The sequence below is a fragment of the Eublepharis macularius genome, chromosome 13, assembly GCF_028583425.1.
Source record: "Eublepharis macularius isolate TG4126 chromosome 13, MPM_Emac_v1.0, whole genome shotgun sequence".
NCBI lineage: Eukaryota > Metazoa > Chordata > Lepidosauria > Squamata > Eublepharidae > Eublepharis > Eublepharis macularius.
Genome location: NC_072802.1, coordinates 61,276,493 through 61,299,916, shown reverse-complemented (window position 1 = coordinate 61,299,916; position 23,424 = coordinate 61,276,493). Strand labels below are relative to the sequence as shown.

General features: G+C 45.8%; 1 protein-coding gene across 16 annotated transcripts in view; it reads left to right on the top strand.

The window, feature by feature from the left end:
* Positions 1-23,424, top strand: part of FBRSL1 (fibrosin like 1) — a 910,549-nt gene that overhangs the window by 248,076 nt on the left and 639,049 nt on the right. For all 16 annotated transcript variants that reach the window (XM_054995767.1, XM_054995768.1, XM_054995762.1 and 13 more), the window contains exon 2: positions 4,770-4,970. In XM_054995767.1, coding sequence (XP_054851742.1) covers positions 4,770-4,970 — 201 coding nt within the window. The remainder of the gene's footprint in view (positions 1-4,769; positions 4,971-23,424) is intronic.

The window sequence follows — 23,424 nt, the reverse complement described above, 5'->3', positions numbered from 1 at the left end:
GCTTGGAAGAAAGTCCTGTTTTATTCAATAGGGCTTACTCCTTCAAAAATGGTCTTAGGGGTATTGCGGCCTTAATACTAGAGATGGGCACGGACAGCAATACGAACTAAAAAAAGCCACAAACAGCCCAATCTGCTGTTTGCGAACAATCTGTTCGTGAGGCCCCATTCTAAACGAACAGGTGGCCGTTGCAAGCCTCCTTCGTTGCTGTTCGTTAAGCCAGACAATCTGGCACCTGCAATCAATTTTCTTGGCAGACAGGGATTGTCTGAACTCTGTCTGAACTCCTGCTGTTGCCCTGGAAACCCCAATCTAAGCCCAATTTAGCTTGATAGGCAGGTCTTCCTTTCAAGTGTGGAGCTCCAAATTTGTTACAAGGAAGCAAAGAGCAGGGGGGAGGGGGGAGGGGGCTCCCAGCTCTGGTTTTGCAGACAGTGAGGGAGAGACAGTTGCTGTTGGCATTTTGATAGAGTGCATTGGAGCTTGAATTTTCTGTGTGTGTGGTGGGATAGGGATCTACCCCTTCAAGTTCCAGGGCTGCGGCCAGGCTCTGGGGTCAAGTTATTATTTATTATTGGTACATTTCCTGCTGCCTGCTCAGGTAGGGTTTCTGGGAGTGGTGCGGTAGGGATCTTGATGGCTGGAGGAGAGCCTGCTGGCCCCCACGAAAAACAAACAACGAACATGTTCATGAACAGGATCATGTTCGTCAGTGTTCATTGTTTGTTGTTTATGGATGGCAACAAACAACATACACCATGTTCATTTTTTTCCTGTTCATGCCCATATCTACTTAATACCACTTTTGAGATTCTCTGCCTCTCCGCCTATTTTTTTTTCCTGGCACTCCCTCCCTTTTCCTTCTGCATAAATGAGAAATGCCATGTTCTATTTTAGCTCATTGCCTGTTGGTTTAGTAGGGCTTTACCTCTGGAGAGCAACTTTTGTGCGGGCCCAGCAATATTATGTGACATCACACAGCATGAAGGCTGTCACTTTTTTACCCCAGATGTCCCCCAAAGGGCTCGAGAAGGCAAACATGATTATCCCTTTCTCGTTTTAGCCTCAAAATAACCTTGTACGGTAGACTAGCCTGATGACTGGCTCAGGTCACCCAGTCAGCTTTATGGTTGAACTCTTGTCCCACTGTTCTGAGTCCAACACTCTAATCACACATTGGTAAGAAAAAAACCCGAGTGGCATTGGAGAGACTGGCTTATTGGCATGTAAATGTGGGTAGGAAGCACTGAAAGGTGAAAGCATTTGTCATTCTGGGATAACGAATTTTAAACTTGCTTTGACTTCCAAACTTCTTTTGTGCTCCTCAGTCATCAAAGTGGACTTGGTAGCTCATGTACTAGTTTCTGATCAGGAGGTAGAGAGGCTGATGGGTTGCAATCCTTAGTATGGGAAGGACTGGACCAGATGTGACTTCTCCCGGTGGCAGCTTAAGAATCTTTTTGGAAAGAAAGGCACACGATATTCCAAACCCAACAGCAGCCTGAGGCTCAGTTCACCTCCTGCTCAACTGAAACTTCAGCCACAGAAGCACTGCCTATCCTTTCCTTAGAATTCCATGCCCCCACAAAAACACATTTTTTAAAATGTCATTTATAGCCCGCCTTTTCACTGAGACTCAAGGCGGATTACACAGTAGGAGATTAGTAACAGTCAGTATCAAGGACATTTCAATACACTATCGACATTTCATAAACAATACCATAGGGTAAATAGATACAAGTTTAAAAGACATAGTGTTAGCAAGAATCCAATACAGAGTAGAATTTTTATATATATATATATATATATATTTCACACCTGCAAGCTTCCAGCAGCTTCAAAGATCTTAACCCTCCCAAGGCTGTTGACTTATCCGACGGTCATCTGATTCTCGAGGCAGACGTTTGACAGGGTCAGAGCAAAAGTCACACAGTTCTGAAAAGCGAGCTGATCTGGAATATGTCAGCCGCTGTGGTGGAAATGTTAAGGCCAAGGTTGTATGTTTTTTGAAAGGAAAAAAAGGGCGTCTGCTGGGGATGGAATTGTAAAGCCAAGGTTAAACCAAGCAAAGGTTTTACTTGCAATTGGGCTGTAATTGATATGGATTATGGTTGCTTGCATTTAGGGTCAAAGTTGGAGATCTTTCTCGCTGAGCAGGCTCTCTTTTAGGAGTTTAATTGTTCTGTCTAGAGTTGAATCAACTTCAGGTTGTGCCGTGATTAATTCCTGACGCCAGGCTTAAAACTTAACCTGGAAAGCTGCCTTTTTTGACCTAGAAATGACCCCCCCCCCATCTTACAGCCACTGAATACAAGCAGATAAATCATAAACCAGATCGGTCAATTTTCCAGTCTGCCTCCCTTAATGGCTTCCCAGTACCACCAACTCAGGTGATCTTTTCGCCTTACTGCATAGTAAGACCACATATTGTGCACTGTTAGTGAGTGTTTACTATATCACCAACGACCTTGCTTTGGTTGCTGAGAAATGCGTATTTTAGCTGCTTTAAAAAAAATTAGCTTAAAAGAATATGACTGTGCTGAAGGTGATGGGGTATAAACCGGTTCTCTAAGCGAAGAGTGTGTGTAGGATTGAGCAGACTTCTAGTGCTGAAGCGGACTGGCACAAAACAGTTGTGTGTTTTCTCTCTTGCAAGGAGGTATGGTATAGGTGAGCTGTATCCCAGCGGCAGACTACGGGTTTTGCCTAATGAAGGTCACAGGCTGATCATCATTGCCTGTAAAAAGTTGCACGTGTTGGGGAAGACCTTTTTCTTCTTGGAGAGCTGCTGCCAGTCGGAATAGACTGTACTGAGCTAAACAGAATAATGGTCTGATTTAGTGGAAGGCAGTTTACTGAGTTGATATGTGGCGCTATTCTGATGCTACATATGTTGTCTATTCCACTCTGGTATCCTTCCTTCTCCAACTCTTCCTTTTCCTTGTTCTTGTTTTTCTTAAATCCTTTGTAGCAGCAAGAGCATATCAGTGCAGCAATGTTGGTTCGATTCATATTTAATCGTATTTAAATGGCTGCTGGAAGAGTGTTAATTTTCCATAGTACTTGTTGTTTTGTTCTTGAAGGGCTGCTTGTTATCAGAATTTATAATGAAGAATCAGGAAAGTTAATAAGGACTAAAGATGACCTTGGAGTTCCCTGCTTGAGAAGCTGGAAGTAATAATGAAACTGGTCTGTCCTCTTTTAATACTGTTTCTTTCAGCACTGTTCAGAGCCACTCCTTGATCTTGTTAACAAAGCATATTTAAGACCAGGGCTTTTTTTCTGGGAAAAGAGGTGGTGGAGCTCAGTGGGTTGCCCTTGGAGAAAATGGTCACATGGTCACATGGCCCTCCGTGCTGGAGCGGCGCGGAGGGCAATCTAAACTCCCCTCTGTCTGGAGATCAGGGGGCGGGGCCACCAGCCATGTGACCATTTTCAAGTGGTTCTGGAATTCCATTCCACCGCGTTCCTGCTTTAAAAAAGCCCTATTTAACACTGAATTGCTGTTGCCAGTGAAAGGGAAGCTCTCTGGTGTTAGGCTTCATTGTGAGCAAGCTGAAGCCAAGGTCGAGCCAAAAAAAGGGACTTATACGAAGAGTCTCTCTACTCAAGACGAGGACGTGCAACTGAAGGAAGACACATTGTTAGCTGGTAATTGTAGTTTAATTTCGCCTCTCTACAGGAAGGTGATTTAAAATGATAGAGCCAGCAGAGATCACTCCTCAGAGGGTTTGTTAATTTCATTGTTGCCTCTCCCACCCAAGGCTCTGTCAATTTCACCTCCCCTTCTGGAGGCAAAGATGAAATTAACAAACGCTCTGAGAAGCTCTACTGGCTCTGTCTTTTAAAACTATGCTTCCTGGCTAACACTGCATCTCCCTACACTTGAGTATCCTCATGTAAGATGTCTCATGTTGAGAGACACTAAGTTGTAGGAAATAGAGTGAAGAAGACGCGATGAGCTGGATAAAGCAGTCAAAAAAATCTAGGTAGTAAGATTCATGTATCTATTTACTTCATTAATACCTAACTTTTCACCCCAGTGGGGTACCCACAGTAGCGTACATTGTTCTCTCTTTATCTTCACAACAGCCCTGTGAGGTAGGTTAGGCTGAGAGTGTATGACTGGCTCAGCAAGCTTCTGTGGCAGAGCAGAGATTCAAACATGGGTCTCCCAGATCCCTAGTCCCACACTGTAACCAATACACCATGCTGGAATTTCAAACTGTTTTTTTAAAATACTGACTGTCATCTATAAGCTGCTAGCCAGGAGCCACAGAAGTATACTTCCTGGAAAAGCTGTGACTTTGTCTGAATGGGAGGTTTATGGCTGCAATTTTTGCCTCCGCTCCAGAGCCTGCCTGATTTAGTTTCCTCCATTGCAGCAAATGGAAATAGTAAATGGGCTGCACTATAAGGAGGACATTGCCTGTCCTTACAGTATTCCAGTATCTGGCAATGGGAGACAGGTTTTTCTGTTTTCGGCATGTTCTGGGGTTGCATCCCGTTTAGTTCATTTCTTGTAACTTGATGGGGGCCTTTGAGAACCGTTTGGATCCAATTGTCTGCCTCGTCCCACCCCTTCATAGGCATTGCTGAACATTCATCCCTTGATTATTTTCTGCCGTACTTTGTGGTGGAATCAGTTTTGGAAGAATGTGTCCAATAAGATTGGGAACTAGATATCTCTGTGTGTGTATTTGAATTGTTCACTATTTTATAAAGACTTTTTTTTAAAATCTTCTGATTTCTTTTCCCCCTTACCACAGAAGGACATGTCGTTGAAGCCTCAGGAGAGAAAGGAAAAATGGGAGAGACATCCAGGAAAGAAACCTCGAGAATCTGAAAACTGCATGTCGGCTGAGCCCAGTGAAAATGGCCATAATAATGACGCTGGGAGCTCAGGGAGAGAGACGGATCTAGGCAAGGAGAGGGTGAAGAAGAAAATCCTCTTGAAAGTCCACAAGCAGGTAAGGCTGAGACTTACCGGCTGCCTTTGCCGCTTTGCTTCGGCTTGGATGTGACAAAGAGTAATGACTTTCGGGATGCATCTCACTTGGAGAAGTTTGCTGTGGAACCTATACTGAATTATGGTTGTTGTGGATTTTCCAGGCTGTATCGCCGTGGTCTTGGCATTGTAGTTCCTGACGTTTCGCCAGCAGCTGTGACTGGCATCTTCAGAGGTGTGGCACCGAAAGACAGAGATCTCTCAGTGTCCTGACCGAAAGACAGAGACCTCTCAGTGTCCTTCCTTCCAATCCATATGCAAAAGAACCTCCTCAGGATACAGTGAAGCCTCCCGCCATTAGCATTCCACACCCTGGGAAACTCTTACATGATGACTCAGCCCAACCCCACCCCTCCTGAGTAGATACAAATGACCTGCCAACATCTTTTCCACACTGTGACACTGAGAGATCTCTGTCTTTTGGTGCTACACCTCTGAAGATGCCAGTCACAGCTGCTGGCGAAACGTCAGGAACTACAATGCCAAGACCACGGCGATACAGCCCAGAAAATCCACAACAACCATCATTCTCCGGCCGTGAAAGCCTTCGACAGTATATCTATACTGAATTGTCTAGAGAAATGCTTTCCTCCAAAGAATTATTAAACCAGCTTGGTACTTTAGCAGCCTGTCTGTTCGTGTTTCTTTGATTTCACCAGCGTGTTGCATCGAAATGTATCTGAAACTTCTTGCGTCTTCGTCCTCCTTAGCTGTTGATGTTTTGTTAATGACGAATATGTATATAGCTTTTGAATTCCTAGGCTTAAAGATTTCCAAAATGCCAAATTACTCACTGTGGAAAACCAGGCCATAGGTAGTTACCAGGGCAACCAAAGGTGATTCAGATCCTGCGGTGGAGATCTGAGGGGAGAGCAAAAGGTCTTGCAGAGGGTGCTGAGGTACCAAAATGTCCTAGGGCGACATGTGCTGTATCCTTGAGAAGCAGCCATGGATGATCTGGGTGGTATGGATCAAACCTGACAACCAGACAGGTCATAGCACTGGCCCCATTGTGTGTTAAGACGGAGCCATGAACTTGGGTGCTTATGCGCCTCACAAGGAGTCAGCTTGACGAGGGAAATTCTGTGGGCCTGTTGGGTCACACAGTTCTAGCAAGCTACCTCCAAAAGTCAGGTGCACAGCCAGGGACTTCAGCTGCGGAAGAGGAAAAAATGATGCTTTTCTTCCTTGCCCAGCATGCGGTAAATTCTGGAATCATGCACACTGTGATCAGACTCGGTTGGTTTTGCAGCTGATGGAGAGGGCTGTGGCTCTGAGTCCTTGTACCGTGCGCGCATGTGTGCGTGAGCTGACAAACACAGTCTTAGTATGCTTTCCATGTTTCGGCTCTTCCTTCCTGTTGCCAGGCGGCAAATTTAGGACTGTGAGGAGGGGGTTAGGAAATGTGAGAAGCATAAAGATTTGGGCTGTTCCCCTCTCTGCACCAGCAGCTTCCCCGTGCATTCAAAACTTGACAAGGCATTAACAAACGGCAGCTCCGGCTGCAGTCTGGCCTGCCAGTCGAGCACAATGGGGACAGCCCCCAACAGCCTTTGCTTGAACTAACATGTTTGTTCAAAGCTAAGGAGGTGAAAAGGGAAAGGCGTGGGGGGGGGGGCAGCAGGCCATTTATCACTTACAGCTGCTCTTCTGGGACGTTTGTGGGGGGAAGTCGGCGCTCGGTCATCAGCTTGATAGCTCTGTGGTTGTAACAGTGTTTGTCTAGCTAGCAGCAAGCGCTTCCTCTCTCTGCTGTTCCTGATGAAGGAACCACTGCGAGCCTGCAGCGAGCCGGGTTGGCGTTAGGGATGAGCAAACGTTCCTTTGATTTATCACTTTTGGTATGGGATATATTTTTGTCCACAGTCTCATTTCTTTAATTTTCATCATCTATCTTTATAGATTTGTTTGTGTTAGACAGGGAGTTTTTTTAAAAAACCCAATTAACACAGCATGTATACATGAATATGCATATGCCATGTTTGAGCATGATTCGGTTTTACCAGTATGCCCGCGGTAGAACCGGGATCACTTGCAGCTTCCTGTAGAGCTCAGTGGCAAACACGAGTCCGTGTTTGTTTGGTGTAGTAGAATGGCCCTGAGATGCCCAACCAAGAAGGTTGAGTCCAGCTTTCCTTTAGAAGGCAAGTGGTTATGCAGATGTTTCCCGAGCAAAGCCTGAAGTCCATGTTATGTCAGATGCAAAGTAGGGGGGAAATGAGTGCCTGGTTCCTCTGTTCTACTGTTGTCCTAGGGTTACAGACCTCCACATAGAACCTGGAGATCTCTTGAAATTACAAATGATCTCCAAACTACAGAGATCAGATACTGCGGAGAAAATAGATCCAGAGGAGATAGCCGAGTTAGTCTGCAGTAGCAAAGTAGAAAAGAGTCCAGTAGCACTTTTAAGACTAACCAACTTTATTGTAGCATAAGCTTTTGAGAACCACAGCTCTCTTTGTCATGCATCTGATGAAGAGAGCTGTGGTTCTCGAAAGCTTATGGTACAATAAAATTGATTAGACTTAAAGGCACTGCTGGACTCTTTACTATTTTGTGGAGAAAATGGCTGCTTTGGAGGATAGACTTTATTGCATTATACCCTGCTGAGATCCCCAAATCCCACTCTCGACAGGCTTCACCCTCAAATCTCCAGTAATTTCCCAACCCAGGCTGGCCCCAAATCTGGCACACCATTAGCTACATGGTGACTGGTGGGTCCCCCTCCATGCAGATGCAACTATTTATTTATTTGGTGGTGGAGAGTGCCCTCAAGCCATAGCTGCCTTACGGCGACTCCTGATGGGGTTTTCATGGCAAGAGACTAACAGAGGTGGTTTGCCATTGCCTAAGAGCCCCGTGGCGCAGAGTGGTAAGCCACAGTACTGCAGCCCAAGCTCTGCTCATGACCTGAGTTCGATCCTGGCGGAAGCTGGGTTCAGGTAGCTGGCTCAAGGTTGACTCAGCCTTCCGTCTTTCCAAGATCAGTAAAATGAGTACCCAGTTTCCTGGGGGTAAAGTGTAGATGACTGGGGAAGGCTACCCCCAGTAAAACCACCCCGTAAAAAGTATGCCAAGAAAACATTGTGATGCGACATCCCCCATGGGTAATGATTCGGTGCTTGCACAGGGGGACCACCTTTACCTTACCTTTTTGCCATTGCCTGCCTCTGCAACCCTTGTCTTTGTTGGAGGTCTCCCATCCAATTACTAACCAAGGCTGACCCTGCTGATATATGACAAGATCAAGCTCACCTGGGCTATCCAGGTCAGGGCATTTATTTATTTAGCGTATTTATATTCCACTTTTCTCCCCCGTGGGGACCTAAAGCACAATACATGCAGAGAGGGAGAAAAAACCCAAGCTAAACAATAAAGGGAGGGGAGGCTTTGGATGACTAAGCAGGTCTTTCTGCGAATCTTCTGGACAACTTTTAGCCTAGCTCTCAGGTTAAGAGCTCACAGGAAAAAAAGCCTTTTGGCCTGTGCCCATGGGCTTATGCCTCTGGGCACAGGAGTGTGTAGGCTGCTGAGCCAGCGACAGTGATGGGAGGAGGCCACGGCTGTTCACTTGCCCTCCCCTTATGGGCACTGGCAGTGACGGCTGCTCCCAATTGCTTCTGTCACTGGAGAGAAGGGGCAGGCGATAGCGGCCGCTGCTTCTGTACCCTGGGATTGCTGGGTTAGCGGTTATAGGTGGCTCTTCTAGGGCACTGGGGCCTTGGCAAGGGCCCGAGCATGCTGACTCTAGACACTGGCCCTGAGCGCTTTGAAGATTACTCTTCTAAAATGGAAAGGTCCTAATCCCCCATTCTGCTTCCTGCACTTGGCCATTTTAACAAGCCAGCCCAAAGAGCCTGGTAATTGCTGAGCGCTGCCTGTTCGTTCGCTCAAGCCAAGCTGTGGCTCTCTTCACTGTAATTTTCCAATAATCCTTTGAATAATGTGGCTGAAATCTATTACGAGCATTCTGTTCTTTCCATGCATCAATTCTCCATCCCCGCTGTCCGTGTTGCATGTTGTAGTACCAAGTTCTCAGCGCTGTCAATAGTAGAACTTACATCAACTCTATTGGTGGGATTTTAAAAGGTATACATATGTTTGGAAAAACTATCAGAATCGTATTGTGTTTATAGATCCAGAGGAGTTAGCCGTGTTAGTCTGTAGTAGCAAAATCAAAAAGGGTCCAGTAGCACCTTTAAGACTAACCAATTTTATTGTAGCATAAGCTTTCGAAAGCTTATGCTACAATAAAATTGGTTAGTCTTAAAGGTGCTACTGGACTCTTTTTGATTTTATTGTGTTTATGGAATCGCTAGGGCCAGTCTGAGACTCCTCTAGTGTTTAACTGGCTTTGCAAGGAAATGTATGGAAGATCCAGGAAAAAAACGTAAAATTGGTGTGATCAAATAGCATAATGCTTCCCTGAAGCGTCGTGGTTGGGCTGCAAATCAGGACTCTGTTGGCTGAATCCCACAAATGCCATGAGCTCAGTAGGTGGCCTTGGGGAAGTCGCTTCTCTCAGCCCCGGCTCCCCAGCTGTATTGTGGGGATAATAATAACACTAACTTGTTCACCACTCTGAGTGAGGCACTAATCTTTCTAGAAGAGAGGTATAGAACTGCAGTTGTTGCTGTTGTTTATTCCTGCTTGACTTTGGGGCCGAGCTCCTCCTGTGTTCGTTACTTGAAATCAGAAGAGGAGTCCCTCTGGGAGAGACCAGGGCCAGCATATTCCAGCTTCCTGTCTCCTACAGCGGTCAAGCTGATGCCTATTTCCCTTCTCACGAGTTAAAATCGCTGTCTCATTCCATCTACACGGGTTGGGTTGCCAGGCCCCCTTACCCTCCCGGCGGGAGCGGGGTTGACCTGCCACTTAGTGTGCATGCACTCCCGGCAGGCATGATGACATCACATCCGGAAGTGACATCATCGTGCCAGGCGGCAGGTATGCTCCCGCACTTCACAGGGGCCAGTAACAAGTTTAAATTACGGAAGGGAAGGTACCAGCTGGACGTTAGGGAAAACTTCTTCACATTAAGAGTAATTCAGCTGCCTAGGTATGTGTTAGCTTCCCCCTCATTGGCAGCCTTCAAAGAGCAGCTGGATGAATATTTTTCAGGGATGCTTTAGACTGTTCCTGCATCAGACAAGGGTTGGACTAGATGGTCTGTAAGGCCCCTTCCAATTCTTTGATTCTAGGTTTGTCAGACTTCCCATTGAGAATCTGCTGTTGCATTTCTAACCATGAGTGATTCCGCACACGTTGGATAATGCACTTCCAATCCTCTTTATAGATCATTTGGAACAGATTTTTTTGTGTGCGGAACAAAAATCCACCTTAAACAATTGATAATGTGCATTGAAAGTGTATTATCCAACGTGTGCGGAATCAGCCCATGTTGCATGATAGCTATTCTCAGAATATGGTCCAGGGGACAATCTGACCACAGTGTGTGATATTTAAACTGACCTCTGATTTTGGGGTGCAGTGTTTTGAAGACACTTCAGATTGACTTTTGTTCAGAGATGATCTCCTATTTGGGGCAAGAGGAAGAAATAGAAGAGAATCGGTCACTGATGACTGCGTGGCTTTCCTTGTTATCATTGATTTTTCCATTCAAGTTAATTAGCAGTCTCAAAGATTGGTTTCACCATCGGAATGACTGCCAACATTTTCTTCTCATAGATTTCTTCATCGTTGTTCATAGCCTCCGAAGCAGCAAGAATCTAGTCTTCAGAGTGTAGGTGCATTGCCCTGGGAGGAAGGATTCATGGAAACTTGATTAGAATTTTTTAATAGTTGTTCTTAAAAGGTTTTAGTTTATATTTGTTTTCATCAGTTTCAGTGGAAACACATTTCAAGCTGTAATTTGTTCTCACTGCCCAACAGGACAGAAATTCTCAAGGGCTCTGCCACATTCCTTAGCGATCTTCCTTGGTGAACTTTACACATATGGAAGAAAGCACTTGCCTCTATCTGTTGCTGACGCATTTTTCTCCCAGCCAGACACACTTCTAGCATTGGAGCAGAGATGGCAGAAAAGCACTTAAGAAACTAAAAGGGCTAAACCATTGAAGGGCGCCAGATTTAGCCCCTCTCACCAGTGGACTCCATTGCTGCTTACAAAGATACTCACCCCACTCTACTTTATTTCATGTGAATAGGAGGACTTGTGTATAACTGCCCAAGGATCCCCTCTGTTGGCTTTTGATTTTAAAAATAATCTATAAGTTGATCCTCTCCTCCGCCCCATGGTTTCATTGCAAATCTTACCTTTCATCATTAAGAGGTTTCAGGCTTACCTTCCTCATGGATCTCTCATCTTGTTTTGCCCCAATTTTGGCTGGGGGGGGGATTTGCTTTCAGATGTGCTCTCTCTGGCCAGATGTTCTGCCCTCTCTTTGGCCCAGCCATAAAAAAGCACATAGTGGATAGCAATTCTCAGTCTCCTTGCTAAAAGCTGACACAAGCTGAGTTTGTGCATTTCCCAATTTAATGTTCAATTTGGCATCCAAATGTAGTCTTGGCACCCACATTAGAAATGCATCTGGGTCCCCTTTGCTGAGATTTAACATCTAGACACCCTGGGGAGAGCAAGCTAAGCCCTGAAGAAGAACAGCAGCAACTCATGCTTCAAGATTTCAGCTAGACATCCCCAAAAGGCAAAAAGAGGGGCAGTAATGCCCAGGGACAGGTACCAGGCTGTCCCTGGTAAATGGGGACGGTTGGAGCATATGTCTTCTTTGTCAGTCTTGAGCTGAGCCTGGAAGCTGCCACGCTCTGCAGTCACAGATGGCTGTCTCCTGTTCTCTCCTAGTAATCTGCAAGCAAAGAGATTTCACAGCTGCCTAAGAAACCACTGGGGAGTCCCAGCACAAAGTGTTGAAATGGGCAATACAGTATTTAGTCATTAGGGCTGCTCATCTAAAGAACTAAAATAAGGCTCATTTCAATCAATAGCAATCTGTTTGCGCTGTCAGGAACTAATTTAAAAATCTGCTTTAAGTCCCGGTTAGGCATTTTGGTGCCGAAAGCGGAATGCAAAGTGCAGGGGAATTGCTGGGCATAACATAGCCATGGCAGCGGGGAAGGAGGGACTGAAACCACCACCTACGGGAAGCCCTACTAATTTAACAGAATTCATCCTGGTGTGTTAAAGCTTCTTATACACTGCCTAGCATACAGCTCCAGAGTCCGTCCGGAGGGGGGAAGAAAAGAGAAACCAGAGATATTTGGCTTGCTAAACAGCCGGTGAATTCTAAATGGAAGCATTTGTGGGAAGGAGTGGGAACTCCAAAGGGTTCCAACATTGGCTGGCCCAGAGAGCAAACTGGCTGTTTTATTCCATGTTGACACTCCACCCTAGCATCCGTTGGGCCTAGTGCAACCATGTTCCCCATGTTTGGGAGAAGGAAGAGCAGCACAAGTTGCTAAGCAACCCTTTCATCTGGGCCTGCTGATGCCTGAGGTAAGAGGAGAAAATGGTGGTGCACAACCTTCAAAATAAAGAGGAAATAGAAACTCTCCTGGAACACTCCTTCTCACACCCCAAGGGGTCTGTGCCCAAGCCTGCCCCAGGTATTACATGTTTATGAAGATTTTGCTCCATCTTCTGTATGTTATATTTGTTTAGTTTGCAGTGTCTATCCTATGAGAAGCCTGAAGGGTAGATGTGTAGTTGGTTTGAAGATGTAATAGAAAACTGTAATTGTTGTACTACAGTTTACGCAGAATTCATTAAGGCACCTCAGCAGTTGCTATATGAAGACTGTCTGGCTGTGCACCATGTGGTATTCATGTAGAGTTGCCCGCCTCCAGGTGGTGCCTGGAGATCTCCCAGAATGACAACTGATCTCCAGACAACGGAGATCAGTTCCCCTCAAGAAAATGGCTGATTTGGAGAGTAGACTGTATGGAATTATACCATCTTGAGGACCCTGCCCTCCCTAAAGCCCACCCTTCTCAGGCTCCTCCTTCAAATCTCCAGGAATTTCCCACCCTCTGGTTGGCAACTCTATGCTCATGTTTATATGTTGCCACTGGAGTTGATTCTGATGATCTCTTTCTGGCATGACTAAGGGCCAAGCTACAAGTGATGAATGACGCTAGTTGGACACTTGTCAGCTTCCCTCAAGTTTTGATGGGAAATGTAGGCATCCTGGTCTTGCAACTTGGCTCTCCGACTGCTGTCCAACGGAGTTTTCAACTGTCACTTGTCCAACATTCCGCCAAGCTGCCTACATTTCCCATCAAAACTTGAGGGAAGCAGACAAGTGTCCAACCTGTGTCATTCATCACTTGTACTTTGGCCCTTAGAGTCTCTCTGCACGAGACATCTGACACATGAAGAACACATGTCAGGAGATTCAATCGTAGCTGGGAAGGGTAGTTTAAAAAGACAGAGCCGGCGGCAGGGCAAATGCTTTGCTATACAGCGGAGCTATGAAATTACAGGCCATTTCCATTCCTCCCTGCCCTCTGGTTGCAATCCCACACAGTTTTAGACTGGAGAGGTGAAATTGACAGAGCCTTCAGGGAGGTGAAGATGAAATTAACAAAACCTCTGAGGAGCAATCTCCTCCAGCTCTGTCTTTTTAAACTATGTTCCCGGCTAACATTGCCTCTCTCTCTCTCTCTGTCTCTCTCTCCACTTAATGAACACACACTGCACACTGAGGCGTCTCGTGTAGAGAGACTCTTAGTCCTCTCTTGGGCCAGCCACCGAATGCACATAGTGTCAAAAATCTCCCTGCACATGGAAAGCTGTCCCATCTGACAGTACTCTAGAAGAAGCTTCTCTTAGATGTCTCAGCTTTCCATGTGCAGGGAGATTTTGACATATGGGGCACTAAAGGTTGTTTGGTTATCCACAGTTCATGATCATTGTATGTTGCATGGTGCCTTAGTATTCATATGCTTGCGTTGCCATATGCCTTCCACTCTGAAATTTAAGTTCTATAGTGCTTGAGGGGGGAGCTGAATCTCGAAGAATTACAACTCCAGCAATTCTCACTAAAGATTTTTAAAAGGCAAAAGTGCTTTGTAAGGGACAGCTATTAAAATAAGGAGGGGTGATTATTCCTGACTAAATTAGGACAATTGGAATGTACAGTGTTTGGGGAAAAGGTGGTTGTGGTTATGGATCAAGGACCCCGGCTGAGATCCATCCCCCTAGCCTGGCTGGCTCAAGACAAGAAATCTAATGCGGCATGGCATGGTTGGAAGGTGAAACTCTGTAAAATGTATAAAGCCCTTCCGTATAACCGAGTTTCAGAAACTACGGCTTCTGCTGCCTTCAGTTTTCTCCAGCTCTGAGGTTTTCATTTTTTCCTCTTGAAGTAGAGCGACTGGGTGAGAGAGATGGGACAATTTCACGCACCTGTGAAATGCAATTGCCTCCTGCAGCTGTTCTCCTGCAAAGAAAACCCATTTGAAAATTGAGCTGTGTATGAGCGAAATGTGTGTGTTGCTGAAGTGGAGAGGAGGAAGAAGAAGGGAATGAAATGTGTTCCGTATAAAATCAAGGAAACAACATCAAGACCCAATAACAAGAGGGGGTGGAGGAAAAGCTGGTTATGTACCACCCCACCCTTATGCTCAGGACAATATATATGGGGGGTATCCTATTTTATCCTTACGACAATTCCTTGAAACTGGTTGGGCTGAGAAGGTGGGATTTCCAGAAGGCTGCTGGTAGAATTTGTAGTTCAGATTTTGAACCGAGACCTCCATGTTCGTATGTGCTATCCGTTTTCTCACTTCGCAATGGAGCACTAAAAAAAATAAGACATGATTCAAATGTAATAAAGTGTCATTGTTGATCTTTCCTCCCAGTTCTGTTTGGAGGGAAGAGAAGAAATGTACCCTTGATTCGAACACAGTTTGTAATCCAGCTGTGGTGCAGTGGTTAGGATGTAGGACTGGGACCTGGGAGACAGAGGTTTGCGTACTTATTTGTATTTATTTGCTTCATCTATATCCCACCTTTCTCCCCAGAGGGAACCCAAATTGGCTTGTATAATTTTCCTCTCCTCCATTTTATCCTCACAACAATCTGGTGACACCTATACGACTAACAAAATTAGTAGTAAGGTATGAGCTTTCGTCTCTCCTCCCACCCCCACTCAGAGCGGTTTACAAAGTATGTTATTATTATCCCCACAACAACAATCACCCTGTGAGGTGGGTGAGGCTGAGAGAGCTCTGAGCTGTGACTGACCTAAGCTGGCTTCAAGCAGAGGAGTGGGGAATCAAACCTGGTTCTCCAGGGCCGATTCCAGACGGCCCTCTGCATTCCGAAACGTTCACGCAAAACTCATGCGAGAAAACGCAATAATTCGCGTTTTCCGCGCGACGTTTCGGAATGCAGAGGGCCGTCTGGAATCGGCCCAGATTAGAGTCCTGCTGTTCTTAACCACTACACCAAACTGGCTCACAATTAACCAATTAAATGTAAATGATCTCTTGCTTTTCTTGAAAGAGGTTAACGACCCATGTGTGAGGGAGTGAAATTAAGGAGGACTGAGCCCAGGGAATCCTCCAGGTTTACTCATGAAAAACCTTAATGGGGGGGGGGGTGTCTTCTATAGCATTCTCACTGTAAGAGACAATGTAACACGGGATGGGGTGGAGAGGGGGGGAAGGATGCACCTCAGGTAGGTAAAGGTAAAGGTAGTACCCTGTGCAAGCATCGAATCTTTACTGACCCATGGGAGGACATCGCATCATGATATTTTCTTAGCAGACTTTTTGTTACGGGGTGGTTTGCCGTTGCCTTCCCCAGTTGACTCATCTACACTTACCCCCCCCCCCCCCGGAAACTGGGTACTCATTTTAGTGACCTCAGAAGGCTGGAAGGCTGAGTCAACCTTGAGTCGGCTACCTGAACCCAGCTTCCACCAGGATCGAACTCAGGTTGTGAGCAGAGCTTGGGCTGCAGTACTGCAGCTTACGACTCTGCGCCACAGGGCTCTTACCTCCTCAGGTACTTTGACTAATACATCATATTTCTGGCCAGCTTTAATTTATTTGGGTTTTATTGTAAACCACTTTGAACAGTGAGGGCATATGGAAAAATGATAAAGTGGCAGTCAGCAAAAACTCCCCTCCCAAAGACAAAGTGGGGATTTCTGTATGTGGGGGGTGGGGAGGCTGCCCAGGAAGGCAGAGAAAAAGGGCTTTGTGTTTTGGAATAACCCTTACACGCAACAGGGATCTTTGGGTTGATGAGGATGGAATACGTTTCAGAACGCAATGGATCTCGAGAGCAGTTGGGTCAAAATGTATAGGGCATAAAGTCATGAACTGCTTGAGATGCATAGGGCATTTAATACCCTGTGCCCCCCTCCCCCCGCCGCCATGGTGGTCTTCTCTGCTGCAGAAACATTCCTTCCGTTCTTGAAAAAACTCCTTTGCCCCAAATCTATCCGTTTCAGAAAAGGTGAAATGATTTTCTTTGCCTTTGTTATATTGCATATATAAAAGCTTAGGCTTCATTTTAATAATCCTTCTCTGCAGAACGCTGTTAACTCCTGTGTCTGCTCATTAACTGATCAATAAGGCTCAAACAGGCCACGGTTGGTTAAATACAGTTTTAGCCCTGGAGCAGATTGTTGGGGAACAAAGCTGCCCCCCTCACTCCCCCCCCTTTCCCTTCTTCTCCTTAGAGCAGTTTCCAGTGTCTACATGAATGGATCTCATTACGACGACTGCTTTGAAATGAAGAGGCAGAAAAATTTGTTGCTAACAACTTTTATGGCACCAGGCTCCATAAAAAGGTGGTTGTTGGTCATTGCTTACATTGTTATAAAAGAAGAGCTAAATGGTTTGTAATTTAGGGAAGCAGATTTAATTACATGAAGTAATTTACAGAAAGCCGTAATTGTATCCCCCATCTCTTTCCTTCTCTTGCGTTTAATTGGCAAACCCAGTACACACGTCCTTATACGCCCCGACCCCCTTCAGGTTCTTTCTTTAGAAAAAAAGAAACCCGCACCCTTGCTGTGGTTCTGCTGCATTGATGTTGATCTTGGATAATAAAGAATTCAAAACGTATAAAAAGTTCATGTGGACTGGGGGGCTGACGAGTTCTCTAGGAACCTGTCGGTTTTCTGTTACGTGGACCGCTTCTCTGAAGAAAATATAAAGGATGGACTCGGTTGCAACTGTAAGTTGGCTCGTGATCGTAAAAAGGACCTTTGAGTTCTGTGTTGCTGAAAAAATCTTGTGCAGAACAACCCAGTTCTTTGAAACTTTGCAACATCCTAATCTGTTGACAGAAAACCTCTGATTTTGGTTTGCTTGCTTCATTTATTCGATGCTTCCTGTCACGTGGCCTTAGAAAGGTCTCCATGGTATCTTGTTCTCCATGTTATCATCAACATAGTTGTAGCCCAGGCCTCTGACAGCCCGTCCTTGCTTGCCTGCAAAGGCCTGATCCCTGTGGTTCATACCATATGATTCACAGCCCAATTGGCTTAGCTGCTCTGATGTAAGAGAAGTGGTAGGAATCCCTGGATCAGGCAGCAAAATGCCAAGGAAGCTTGGGGTGACCATGGAGTTTCTAATGTCAGTGTTTAATAAAACTGTACAAGTATTGTCTGAAGTGCATAAGCCTGAAGTACATATATTGTATGTTCTCAAATCAGCCCGAGACATTTGTAGTCCTTCGTGAAAAGTGACAACATTTGTTGTTGATGTGTGTAAATGTTTCCAGGGTATCTTTTGTTTATTCTCCCAGCTGTGTTGGGTAGGTGGTTTTCAGCCGAGACTGAGCACAGTTTGCCTAAAGCCGTCTAACAAAAGTTCAGTGGCTCAACAGTGATTCGAATCTGGCTCTCCCAAACTCATCTTTCTCCTGCTGCTGCATCATGCCAACCTGGGCAGGATTTCTGTGCCATTCCTAACTCTCTCGAGCAGCAGCTGGCATGCAAGAGTTGATTGACTCTACATCGCCGTGCCCCCTGTTCTGTCCCCAGTAGTGCTTCCTGGTGTTGTTTGGGGGCTACAGCTGATCAGAGTCCCAAGAAGGGTGGACTAGAGAGTGTGGAAGGATGTTAGTGGGGCTCTCATATCATTGCTCATGTATGCTGCGGAATGAGTCTTTGGTATAGACTGCAAATCTGTCCACCAAGGCAATGCACAGACTGTGCAATTAGGCAAATAGAGTCCATTTGCATCATTTATTTCTGTTTGTGCTTCTGCTGCCCATGAACTATGGGGGGAGCTGAAGACCTGTTTAAAATTCTGTTGTATCCTGCTGTGGCTCCAGAGATTTCACATACGTTGCCTCCAGACTCCGGCTCTGTCTTCATCGCGTTGTGAATGTTCTGCACAGATGCACACAGCTGTACCTATAAGATGTTGCTGCCGGTGTGGAAGCTCATTGGATCAAGTTACGACAGATCTCGATCAACCACGAAGTGGAGGAGGAAGGACAAAAGAGGTTTTACCTTCCCACGAGTATATTGTTAGTAATGGCAGGAAAAGGTTGAAATGAACGAACGCCGTTTCCTCTTCTGTAAACTGCCTGTACAGTAGCATAAAACAGTGACAATCTAAAAACTATCAAAATTTATTCCAGCACAAGCTTTTGTGCGTCAGAGTTTGCTTCATCAGACACGTATGTGTATACCCCTCCACCTCTCTGTTGTATATATAGATCTGTCTGATGTTTAGATCTGACAAAGAGAACTCTGACTTATGAAAGCTCATGCTGGAATTAAACGTTGTTAGTCTTCTTGGTGCTTCTGGACTCCTGTTTAATTCTGTGTCAGAGCTGCCTTGTTTTGTGTGGAACAAGTTCCAGGTTCAGTCACTGGAACTCCCAATAAAGGCTATCAAGTGTCGAGCGAGATTAGGATTTCCAGGTCCCTTAACTCCCCTGGCGGAGATTGGGAGCCTGGCACTTATCCTGTGGAGGCTTGGAGTCATCGTTTGCACACGCGCACAGCACGCACGTGCACTCCCGGTGTGCGTGATGACATCACTTCCAGGAGTGACATCATCACACGGGTCAAAGGCCGGCTCCACAGGCAGATGGGTGTTCCCCGCGCAGCACCGATTCGGCCCAAAATGAGCCCACTGCAGGGTATTGCGCAGCACAATCAAGGCCGCTGTGGCCGCGGGAGCATGCCACGCTGCCTGGGGGAGCACTGCGCTGCCCAGCGGGGCACCCTGGGGATCGGGAAGGGTGGGAGCAGGGGATCCCCTGCCCCGGGCAGGGGACTGGCATCCCTAAGCGAGATCTTTCTCTATGTGAAAACCTGGAGATCTGCTGTATAGTCAGGGGAGACAGTACAAAGCTGGCCTGACAACTGAATTGAGCTCACTGAATGATTTCCAGGAATGTACGAGCAGTGGATAAATCAATAATAAATAGGGTTTTTCTGAATTCTCTGCTTCCTGGTGAACGTTAAAGAACCACAGTTCCGTATTGTAGCTCAAGTTATGGAGCAACAATCATTGAATGGTCTCTTGAGGACGGGAAACCATTGGGAGGCCTGTGTGCAGTTGCAGTTGCAGTATTATTAACCTCAGACATTCAGAAGCTCTCTGTCAACTGCAACCACAAATTATGGCCTTGGATTAAAAATAATGATAGTGCTCGGGGAGGGAAAAAAAGTCTGAGGTTTCTTTATTCTCTTATCCTTTTGGCTTCTGAGCCTTTCGCTTACATTGAGCTGCGTGATGGCTACAAGAGCATTAAGAGCCGGTATTCTTTAGCTGCTGAACTGTGGTGCATCCATCCATGGGAATCTTTAAGGTGGAGTGCAATACAAACCGTTCTGGTTCATGTTGGATTAAAATGTATGTTTGGAGGAGGAGGAGGAAATGTATGGTCTGGTGTTGTTGTTATGCTTCCTGGTTGCCTACAGATGCTCACTAGACTCTTGAAAAGTCCTTCCCACCACCAAGTCAAATGAGATCTTTTAAAATCGTTGTTTCAGGAAGAACCTTGGGAAGATAGGTTTGTTACTCGTCATATCAGTGGTAAATGTTTAGGGCCACCACGTGGCAATGACTCCAGGCTTTTGCCTGTGCTCACCAGAGCAGAAGGGGGGAAATGTCACCACAATGAGCAGTGCTCTAGGAATTTCATGAATCTCTATGATCTTTACCATACAGACTCATGAAATTTCTAGAACACCACTTGCCACAGTCTTCAGAGTCTTCACCAGGAAGTGACACCGCTATGTCAAACAACGTTTTAAAAATTATTTATTTATTTATTTTATTCCATTTATGCCCCGCCCTCCCCACAGATGGGCTCAGGGCGGCTAACAACATTAAAAAATACATTAAAAATCACAAAAACATAAAATCAATAATAATTTTTTAAAAATCATTAAAATACTCCAGGAGCAGACTATTTAAACAGATATTGTTTTCTCTATGCCTCACCCCAAATAGGCTTCCAGGGATGCTAGGCACGCACCCACCAACCCTATTTCAAACAGCGCAATCCTAAATCCCTTTCCTGGGAGTAAGCCCAATTGAATAGACCTGAGTAAGGTTTTGAGCAGTTCTATTTAGAATTGCTCTCTTTCTTAATTGATGGTATTTGCGCAAATTTGCACATTAAGAACACAGTGGTCCCATGAGTCAAACCCCCCAAAGCCATGATCCATAGTGATGTCAGAATTGGACAAAATGTTAAACTGTGGTTTGTTCTATTGCCTAAAACTAGGATTCTAAAGTAGGATTAAACCGTGATTTGGAATGCTGGTTTGTAAACAAGAAATAAATGGTAATTTGTTGTGTGGTTCAATTTGGACATCCTAACCAATTGCAATTGGTTGCATGCCAGCAAATCACCAAACTGAGAGTCATGCATAATCCAAGGATTATGCATGATTATTCCCTTCGGACAGGGAAGCAGTTTCTCTTCCTTTCACTTGATGTTTGCATGTTGTGATTCCCAGAATTTCCTGGATTTCTGCCTGCCACAAAGAATTGCCTCCTTACTCAGTGGGCTGGAATTAGGGTTGCCAGGTCCCCTTGCCACCCTGACAAGAGCAGAGGACCCAGCACTTACCCTTTTCTTCTTTTTGGCAGTCTCCTTGCATGTGGCCCTGTGCCAGCACGATGATGTCACTTCCAGGAAGTGGAATCAGCCTGCTGCAAAGCACTGCCGTGCTCTCGGGGTTGGCACGATGATATCAGTGGCAATGTCTTGCTGGCCCCGGGAACACACCCAGGAGGCCCATTCCCAGCCTTTCCCCCTGCCGGCCAGGTAATCAGTGCCAGGGAGCAAAAGGTGGGGGGATCCCCTTGCCCCACAGAATTACAACCAGATCCCTAGCTGTAATTCTGGGAGATCTCCAGCCACCAACTGGGGGATGGCAACCCTATTAGTGAAAGAAATTTGAGGAAATAAGGCTATTGCTTTTAGTAAGTCTGCTTTGAAGTGAGAGTAAATTTCCTTTCTTACTGTAAATGCTATTTTTTTAAAAAAAAATAGGAAAGACAAAAACAGGACATCTGTTCCTTGACCAATAATCCCAGTTCCCCCCAGACTTTATAAGCAATGCCGTGGTTTCGTTGGTCAGACATGGCACATCACGAGCTATGTTGGTAGAGGGAGTTTGGCGGTCGCCAGCTCTTGTTTAAAGCCTTGAGCCGACGTTTGCCTGACTCAGTTGGGCTTGCTCATGGAAGCGAATAAAAGAGGAGCTTGCTTTGCAGCGTTCAGTGGTGCTCGCCTTACAAAAAACAGCTTGCGGCGATGCTGCCATTCCTTCCCTCTCCCCCCGTTCCACCTCCCATTTCTTTTCTCAGCGCTGTGATTCTTCAGGGAGCCAATTTTCATACTTCTAACTGATTGATGGTTTACATGAACTGTTGAGAATATGCACAGCTTGAGTAAGCACATCTCTTGATCTCGAGACAGCTTTTAGGTAAAAATAAGCACTCTTGTTTCTTGTGGTCCTTCAAGCAAGGTTATTTGTCACTACTGGGGTGATGGGGCAAGGAATGCCTCCGGGCCACTGATTAAGCCAAGTCAGCTCCTGAAATCCTTTTGGCACCCGTTCCACACGTTTTTTGTTGTTCTTGCAAGGAACACAAAGGCCTGGAAGCCAGGCTAAAGACCGTAGGGACTTGTTGCAATGCTCTTACATATTTGCCAGGCAAGTGCCTCTCTGCAGAAGAAGAGGTTTGTAACCCAAGGCCAAAAAAGGGGCCCAGAGAAACAAATCTTAACATGCGGCCTCTCTACAAACTGAAATTATGGGAAAGGTCTTCTTTCCTCCTGTTAAATAGGATGCATCAGGATTTATTCTCAGTGCTAAAGGAGAACAAATAGAAAGGTTAACCTCTCGTATTTATAGGAGAAGAACCTGTTGCTTCTTTTTTATTTACGATTTTACACAGAGGTGAGTATTTATTCCACGGGATTAATTTCTGTTGGTGGAGCATGGTAAATAGAAAGTTTAAAGGTATTTTTGTGTTTGTGTGGTGTGTGGTGTTTAGTGACAAGTAACTAGGTTGCCATCCCCCCGCCCTGCTCCCACCCTTCCCCCCTGTGTCCACTTACTTGGCCGGTAGAGGGGCTGCACTCCCTAGGACGCCCCTCGGGCAGCGTGGTGCACCCCCGCACCCACAGCAGCCTGATTCAGGCCAAAACACGCCCTGCAGTGGGCCCGATTCGGGCTGAAACATGCCCCACAATGGGCTGATCGAGCCCCTTGGTGAGCGTGGGGGTGCTCCCAGGCTGCCCTTTGATCCGTGCGATGATGTCACTTCTCGGAGTGACATCATCATGCAAGCTGGGAACACACACGCCATGCGTGTGCATGAAACCAGGAGCCAGGACTGCAGCGAGGAGGTGCCAGGCTCCCAATCTCCCACTGGGAGAGTCAAGGGACCTGGCAACCTTACAAGTGACCCAAGATGACAGACTTGCTTGATTTAAGGCAAAATGACTTGATAGTTGGTGATGAGTAAGCAGTGATGAGTTGGTGATGAGTAAGCAGTGCATGAATCTCCACGTTCAGGGGCAGTATACCTCTGATTCATGGCTGTTTGCGGCAAACAATACAGGATGGCTAGTGTCAACGTATTTTCTTGCCTTTGTTGCTTTCACAACCTGAGACAGAGACGTTGATCTTGTGGTTTGATCCAATGTGACTTGCTGGTAACGCCTAGGGATCTTCACAGCCAGAATCAGTGGCATCTGCTTTTGTGCAAACCATAGTTTTCGGTGTTGCATTTGAAACACCAAACCATTGTTAGAGTTCTAAAGAAGGCCTGTGCCTCAGTAGCCCCCATTTCAGTTCTTGACTTTTACATTTACAATTTAATTCTAAGAAGAGATACACTCCTTTAAATGAGTGGGAATCAATGGACTTAGAAGGGTGTGACTCATTTTAGGAAGGCACAGTTAAATACCCTCAGCTCATAGCTGTCTGGCC